At 40.3% G+C, this 8,696-nt stretch overlaps 1 protein-coding gene across 1 annotated transcript; it reads right to left on the reverse strand.

Annotated features, from left to right (window-relative positions):
• Nucleotides 1–6,702: 6,702 nt before the first annotated feature.
• On the reverse strand, nt 6,703–8,373 carry LOC137727333 (berberine bridge enzyme-like 17). Its single transcript, XM_068466200.1, has one exon. It carries the CDS (start codon nt 8,362–8,364, stop codon nt 6,778–6,780), a length of 1,587 nt encoding a protein of 528 aa, XP_068322301.1. The 5' UTR covers nt 8,365–8,373; the 3' UTR covers nt 6,703–6,777.
• Nucleotides 8,374–8,696: the final 323 nt, after the last annotated feature.

Raw genomic sequence — 8,696 nt, forward strand, 5'->3', positions numbered from 1 at the left:
CATCACCGTCGCCCTCTCTTCCTTATCCTTCAAATTCAACCCCACCATCGCTTCCCCCAACCCACAACTCACCTACTCCAGCACATCCGGGTCTCGATAGGACGGAGGAGAGCGACTGGGACGAGTTTCCGGAGCGAAAATCGGCGGGGAGGGGAGGGCAGAAGAGCTAGGAATCGGACGCCGCCGAGGACGATGAAGCTAGGGATGGAGGAGGAGGAGGCGAAGAATCAACGTCGACGAGGGGGTTGATGCGGGAAAATTGGAGAGGGAAGGTGGAAAGCTAGTGGCGCTTGAGAATAGGGGAAAAGGTGAAAAAATGGGCGGTGATGAGGAAGAAGCCGTTAGCGCCGAAGAAGGAGGAGAATTGGGGGGAAGGTGGGGGAAGGGAGGCGGAACCAGAGGTTGGAGATGGGGTCGAAGGTGAACGACTGGTTGAAGTTAGAGGAGGTATTATGGGATCTGGGTTTAGGGAAGACGGGAGGGGCAGGCGCAGATAAGGGTGAGATCTGGGTTTGGGGAAGACAGGAGTGAGAAGAAAGGGTAAGGGGGATAAGGGGTAGGTCCCCATTTAAAACAAAATTATTAAATAATTTTATTTTTTAGTTTTTAATATTTAATTAATTTTTTAATAGAGAGTGGGTCCCGCCTCAAGCCATGTCAGCATTTAACAGATGAATTGACCAACAAACTGACAAAAGGTATGAAATTGTAACAAATTCGTAGATGAGGTATGACATTGAAATTTTTTAAAGACGGAGTATGAAACTGTGACTGACTTAATAGTTGAGGTAATTTTATATAATTTATCCTTGTTTTTAGGGTCAACAAATCCAAAAAGGCCTTTTGCGTATCTACAATTCGTTTGAAATATCAATCACATTGTCAGTTGCTACACCATATCTCCCAAATAAGGTACCAATCCACTAATATTGTCCTCCCACACAACATTGAAACAAAACCCCGTCGGAAAGTCATATAACTTAGTTTTCTGTTCAATTTTGTCATACAATAACTCCCAAAGAGTTGCACCTGACTCAACCCATGCGATCTTATTCGTTATGATCAGTGTACTGAAAATCGACAAGATCAATTATGCCACAAGGAGCTCTGGTTACGTACAATAGTCCACTTCTTGTGTACGATGAAGACAATAGTCATGGTTACTTCATCTTTATATACATCTTTATGTTATGCTTTAGGTGTTTAGAATTGGATTGTATTGAATGTACCAAAAGAAGTGTTTTGTATATGGGAACACGACTTCATTATTTGTTGGAAGCTAACCAGCTCCTGGAGTTGAGGGGCTGAAGGCAGCAAGGAGCTCCTGAGCAAAAGGTGTTGTCTGCATCGAAAAAGGAAGGAGAAGAAAATGAAGGGTTGGCCTCCAACGGCTAGTTTTTTGTTGTTTAAATGTGTGAGTGACAAATGTACACTCCAGATTAGATCACTTAAATCCCAATGAAGGGCTAGGATTTAATCTGGAGTAGTAAGGTAATTTTAGTGTTTAAATATTGTCTAATCACCAACTCTTTTACATAAGTATGGGTGATGAAAATGTACCATACCCTTACACATTTTCTCTACTTAATGAAGTATGGCTGCTGCATTTTTTTTGCACAACCTTGAAGTTGAAAACCACACTCCAATATCCTCTTAATTCTCTGCCATTCTACCCCTAAGAAACCGATCAAAAAACTATAACAAAAAATCATCCAAACAAACAAATTGTATCATGGCCTTAGAGCTCAGTTTCTGATCTGAAAACTTTCTGGGCGTAATCTGTGCAAGTTAAGACTTTTGGGAGCACCAACGAAGTGTCCTCAACAACAACAACCAACAAACAATTCTAAAAATGAAGGGATCCAGCAATAGCAATGAGCTAAAAGCTCCAGTCTTTGATGGGGAGAATTATGATTTTTGAAGAATAAGAATGACAACCATTTTCAAATCCTATGATCTATGGGATATGGTTCAACACAGGTATGAACTACCTGAGATGGAGATCGATGCTTTAGAGGAAGATCTCACAGAAACACAACTCAAAACACTGAAGCAGAATCGGATAGAGGATGCTAAAGCACTTGGAATCATTCAAGGTGCTGTCTCAGACACCATTTTCCCGAGGATAGCAAATGAAGAGACTGCTAAGGGAGCTTGGGAAGTTTTACAAGAAGAGTACAGAGGAGACACTAAAGTCAGAAAGGTAAAACTTCAGTCCCTTAGAAGAGATTTCGAGTATACAAGAATGAAGGAAAATGAGTTGTTAAAAGACTACTTCACTAGGCTGTTTGATGTTGTAAACAAGATGAAAACATATGGTGAGGAACTGCCTAATGAAAAAATTGTCCAGAAACTATTGATTAGTTTGACTAAACCATATGATTCGATAGTGAGTGTTACTGAAGAAACTAAAGACACTGAAACTCTCAGTGTGCAAGATGTGATGGCATCCTTAAGAGCCTTTGACCAAAGACTCGAGAGGCATGCTGATTTTGCACCTGAGAAAGCCTTTCAATCACTCAATATTGGATCTGGTAATCAAGCCAGTGCAAGCAATCAGAAACCACAGTGGAAGGGGAAAAACAAGAAATGTGAAGGAAAAGGGTATCACAACTCTAGACCTAACCAAGGCATCAACATTAATGCAGGTCCAAGAACCAAACAACAATGCAAACATTGTGATAAATTTCATCTTGGAGAGTGTTGGTTCAAAGACAAGCCTAGGTGCCACAAATGCAACAGGTTTGGGTACATTATGACTGTAGATCAAAGAATGTGCAGCAAGTAAACTGCGCAAATCAAGTGGAGGAAAAAGCAAATGTGTTCTGTGATTTTAGTGCAAAAGTGGAGAAAAACAATGAAGTGTGGTACGTTGACAATGGCTGCAGCAACCAAATGACTATACATAAGTCATTACTCATTGACATTGACACAAACTTCACTGGAAAAGTGAAAATGGGAAATGGAAACATTGTCAAGGCCACTAGAAGAGGAACTCTGGTTATCAACACCAAGAAAGGAAGAAGATGCATCAGGAAGGTGATGCTAGTGCCAGGATTGGATGAAAACCTACTTAGTGTGGGTCAAATGATGGAGCATAGGTATTTCCTACTCTTTGGGGGAACTATGGTTGAGATCTATAATGACAGATCCCTATCAAATTTGGTGACCAAAGTGGAAGTGAAAAACAGAAGCTTTCCACTTGTGTTGAAGTATTTAGACGAAGCGGTAAGGAAAACAAGTGTGACAGGTTCTATGAAACTATGGTACAAGAGGTTTGGTCATTTAAACATGACAAGCCTAGAAAATCTACAAAAGTATGAAATGGTACAAGGGATACCTAAGATGGATCACTGCAATGAAATCTGTGAAGGATGTGCATTTGGGAAGCATCACAGGGATCCATTTGAAGTTGGCAAGGCTTGGAGGGCAACAAAGCCACTCGAATTGATTCACACAGATGTGTGTGGACCAATGCAAACAACAACAATCAGTGGAAACAGGTATTTCCTAACCTTCATTGATGACTACTCACGGATGTGTTGGGTGTATTTCATGAAGTTCAAGTCTGAGGTATTCACAATATTCAAGAAGTTCAAGGCAATGGTGAAATTACAAAGTGGATACCAAATCAAAAGACTGAGAAGTGATAAGGGAGGTGAGTACACCTCACATGAGTTCAATATATTCTGTGAAGATGTGGGGTTGGAGAAGCAACTCACTGTGGCATATTCACCACAACAAAATAGGATTGCAGAAATGAAGAATATGACTATAGTCGAAATGGCTAAGTCTATAATGCATGAGAAGAACATGTCTTATATACTCTGGGGTGAAGCTGTGAACACCTCAGTGTACCTATTGAATAGGTGCCATACTAAAGCACTGGACAAGAAGACACCATTCGAAGTGTTCAATGGAAGGAAGCCCTATGTGAAACACCTGAGAGTGTTTGGCTCAGTGTGTTACACTCTCATCCCTCACCAACTAAGGCATAAGTTGGAGAAATCAAGTAACAAGGGTTTTTTTGTAGGCTATGGTACCATTGAGAAAGGGTACAGAGTTTATAATGTGTTAACTCAAAAGATAATCCTATCAAGGAATGTTATCTTTGATGAAGACTCAAAGTGAAACGGGAAACAAAGATAGAAGAAAATGACAGTGTCTCTCTACAACTTGACTTCAACAAAAGGCAAACAAGGGAGCTTATGGAGACATCAGTTCAAGAAGAAGTCATAGATAATGGTGACATACAAGGGACTCCACAGCAAGCTAGTATGAGTCCACAATCAAGTCAATCACGGAGAACAACTCCAAGTTCAACTCCAGTGAGATTGAGAAACGTGGATGAGATTTATGCTACATGTAATTACTGTGTAGTAGAACCAGAAACATATAAAGAAGCTGAGAAAGACAAAGCTTGGAAGAAAGAAATGAAGGAAGAGCTTGAAATGATAGAGAAGAATGACACTTGGGAACTTGTAAATCGACCAAGTGACAAGCCTGTGATTGGAGTGAAATGGGTGTACAAAATGAAACTCAACTTAAATGGTTCTGTGCAAAAGAACAAGGCCAGGTTGGTGGCCAAAGGTTACTCACAGAAATAGGGTGTAGACTTCAATGAAACCTTTGCTCCAGTAGCAAGGTTAGACACCATAAGGACTTTGATAGCCTTAGCAGCCAAGAAGGGTTGGAAGTTACATCAATTGGATGTCAAATCTGCATTTCTAAATGGAGTGCTAAAGGAGGAGGTGTTCGTGGATCAACCTCAAGGGTTCACAAGTCAAGAGTTTCATGAAAAAGTGTACAAGTTAAGGAAGGCTCTCTATGGCCTAAAGCAAGCTCCAAGAGCTTGGTACAGAGATATTGATTCCTATTTCACTAAAAAGGGATTTCAGAAAAGTCCTAGTGAAGCTACACTCTACACCAAGACAGAAAGCAACAACAAGACACTCATTGTCTCATTGTCTCAATCTATGTGGATGATGTTGTCTACACTAGAAATGATGTTGCAATGATTGAAGAGTTTAAAGAAGAAATAATGAAGAGGTATGAAATGACTGACCTTGGCCTCTTGCATCATTTTCTTGGCATTGGGGTAATTCAAAAGGCAAACAACATTTTCATTCATCAAAGGAAGTATGCTAAAACCTTGCTTGAAAAGTTTGGTTTGAAAGGTTGCAAACCGGTCTCTACACCTCTAATTGCAAATGAGAAACTTAAGAAGAATGATGGAAGTGAATCTGCAGATGCTAGTCTCTACAAGAGCATTGTTAGCAGTCTATTGTACTTAATTGCAACAAGGCCAAATCTAATGTTCTCAGCAAGCCTACTTTCTAGGTTTATGCAGAATCCTAGCAAGATACATATGGGCACAGCTAAGAGAGTGCTGAGATATGTGCAAGGAACACTAGATTATGAGATCAAGTATGAAATGGGGAAGTCAACTATCCTAATTGGATTTTGTGACAGTGACTGGGGTGGCAGTGAAGATGATAGCAGAAGCACATCGAGCTACGCTTTCATCTTTGGTTCAGGGGTGTTTTCGTGGGCCTCTGTGAAACAACAAAGTGTTGCACTATCCACAGCCAAGGCGGAGTACATGAGTGCATCAGAAGCAACGGCTTAAGCTATTTGGCTAAGGGTTTATACTCAAAGATATTGGCGAATTACAGGTTGATGCCACACCACTCTTGTGTGACAACACCTCTGCAATTGCCATGACCAAAAACCCAGTTTTCCATCAAAGAACAAAGCACATCAAGAGAAGATATCATTTCATCAGAGAAGCATTGCAGGACAATACAATCAAACTAATCTATTGCAGCACAGAAGATCAGATCGCAGACATATTCACAAAAGCACTACCAAATGAGAGATTCAATTACCTGAGGGGTTTGCTCGGAATGACTCCTAGAAGCAGTTTAAAAGGGAGTGTTGGAAGCTAACCAACTCCTGGAGTTGAGGGGTCGAAGGCAGCAAGGAGCTCTTGAGCAAAAGGTGATGTCTGCATTAAAGAAGGAAGAAGAAGAAAATGAAGGGTTGGCCTCCAACGGCTAGTTTTTTGTTGTTTAAATGTGTGAGTGACAAATGTACACTCCAGATTAAATCACTTAAATCCCAATGAAGGGAAGGGTTAGGATTTAATCTGGAGTAGTAAGGTAATTTTAGTGTTTAAATATTATCTAATCACCAACTCTTTTACACAAGTATGGGTGATGGAAATGTACCACACCCTTACACATTTTCTCTACTTAATGAAGTATGGCTGCTGCATTTTTTCTGCACAACCTTGAAGTTGAAAACCACACTCCAATATCCTCTTAATTCTTTGCCATTCTACCCCTAAGAAACCGATCCAAAAACTATAACCAAAAATCATCCAAACAAACAAATTGTATAATTATTTACTCACTTAAAAGAAATATATATTGTATATGACAGCTGATGAGAAGTGATATACCATTATGTATGACACACATCTCATAAAATAATAGGGATGTTATATCCACACACCTCATTTTACTTCTCACACACCTTTTTAATTTTCGACTATCGGATCAGATGAATTGAAGAAGATCAACGAACATAAATTATCAAGGGATGTGTGAGAAGTAAAATAGGGTGTGTGGATAGCACACCCCAACCCCAAATAATATATGTAAACCTTACCTTTATTGATATAAAAAAATAAAACCCTTAACATTTATTTTCAACCACTCCCATTAAAAGGTGGGATTTATTCTACATACTAATACTATGCATGTTTATATCTATCTACACAGGTGGGATACTTTGTTTATGTCTGAAAAAATTATGAGGATCAACCGTCGTTTTCACACGCACCAATCTATCAAAGTTACCTTTGAAATACTTGCTTCCATAAAGTCTAGCAATTTCAAAGTTAGTCTGATTATCTTGGTTGGCACCAATGTCAAGATCCCTGTAGTTTTGGAAGGCCTCTCTGGGATTCTTGGAGACAAATGGAGTCATCATTTCTGCCAGTTTTCTTGTTAACGCAACCAATCTGTTTGTGGTTTCAATCCCCTCTTCAGCCCACCACGTATAATACATAACATGAAATAGGTTTCCAGCTCTGTGAGGGTATGGAGTTGCTGACTCAGAAATCTCACTCATTCTTCCACCGTAAGGGTTTATTTCCAAAAAAATATCCTCTATCTCAATCATATGCTTCCATATTGATTCTATAACTTCTTTTGGAAGTGGTTCCTTCACATAGTCAGACTTACCTTTGAAGAAGATCGATGGAATTGTCGTGTTAAGCAGAACACTTGTGGGACTTCCAAGTGGGTACAAAGACCAGTATACAGTGGACTCCACCCAACTCATTTCAATGCAGTCTTTTTGTTGTAAACCTAGTTCTGGGAACCTCTCATTCACCAACGCAACAAGCTTGTCAGTTCCGCCCAAATAATGAGCTATGAATGATATTTCCACAGTTTTCTTGCCTTCAGTTGTATTCTTGACTTGTGGCATTGCTCTGAGGAAGAGGTCTTTGGGCATCTTGGGTGCTACAATTTGCCACTTGTAAAAGAGGTCCGTAGCACCTTCTTCGATTGTCCTTGGCACACTGAACACAGTCACTTTGGCTGGAACTGGAACCAGCTTGAGCTTCCAGGAAAGAATGACTCCAAAGCTAGCTCCACCACCTCCTCTGATGGCCCAGAAAAGGTCTTCTCCCATTGACTTCCTATCAAGAATTCTACCGTTCACGTCAACAAGCTTAGCATCGACGATGTTATCGATGCTAAGCCCATATTTTCTCATCAACGCTCCATACCCGCCGCCACTAAAATGGCCACCAGCACCAACCGTTGGACAAATTCCAGCAGGAAAACCATGAACCTTGGTGTTCCTAGCAATTTCATAATAAATTTGTCCAAGAAGAGCTCCAGACTGGACCCAGGCGCTCTCATCCGCAACATTAACATTAATGGAACTCAGATTGAACATGTCAAGAATGACAAAGGGGACATCGGACACGTATGAAAGACCCTCAAAGTCATGTCCACCACTTCGGATTTTAAGTTGCAATCCATGCTGTTTTGCACAAACCACCGTTGCTTGGACATGGGACTCATTCTTGGCTGCTATTATGGCCAAAGGTTTTGAAGTTGTGGTTGTAGCGTATCTGAGGTTATTAATACGCGCATGCAAAACAGATTGAAAAGAGGTGTTTTGAGGGGTGTAAATGCATTCATCGATTGGGTGGCTAGACTGAGTTTGTGTTGTAAGACATCGGAGAAAGCCATCAATAGGACCCGGATCTGAATTTGCCCATGAAACTGAGAGTGAAAGGAATAAGAGAATGGCAAGTAGTACTGGAGAGTTTGGGAACTTCATTGTTGGTAATTTGTGGTGTTGTAGCATTCTTGATTTAAATCTGGCAGTGTGACAAAATAACAAACTTCGTGTATTATTTATACTGAAGCTAGAGCACCCGACTTTGAACTTAACAGAAGCGTATGAAATTCCAACTTGTTTAATTTCTTGACCAAGTTTTCTACTTTTCATGCAGAATGCAAATAATAGCATGGAGATAAGGAAATTGATCCCCGTTGGATCCTTTTCTTAGGGATCATGGGGATCCCATGATGTACGATAAATGTTTACGATCATGAGATTTTCCAGATCTCAAGGAAAATGATCCGTTTCCTTGAGATAAGACTAAATCA

The sequence above is a fragment of the Pyrus communis genome, chromosome 3 (genome assembly GCF_963583255.1).
Source record: "Pyrus communis chromosome 3, drPyrComm1.1, whole genome shotgun sequence".
Taxonomy (NCBI): Eukaryota; Viridiplantae; Streptophyta; class Magnoliopsida; order Rosales; family Rosaceae; genus Pyrus; species Pyrus communis.

Excerpts from the sequence above, each read along its gene's own strand:
- LOC137727333 (XM_068466200.1), bottom strand. The coding sequence starts at position 8,364 with ATGAAGTTCCCAAACTCTCCAGTACTACTTGCCATTCTCTTATTCCTT.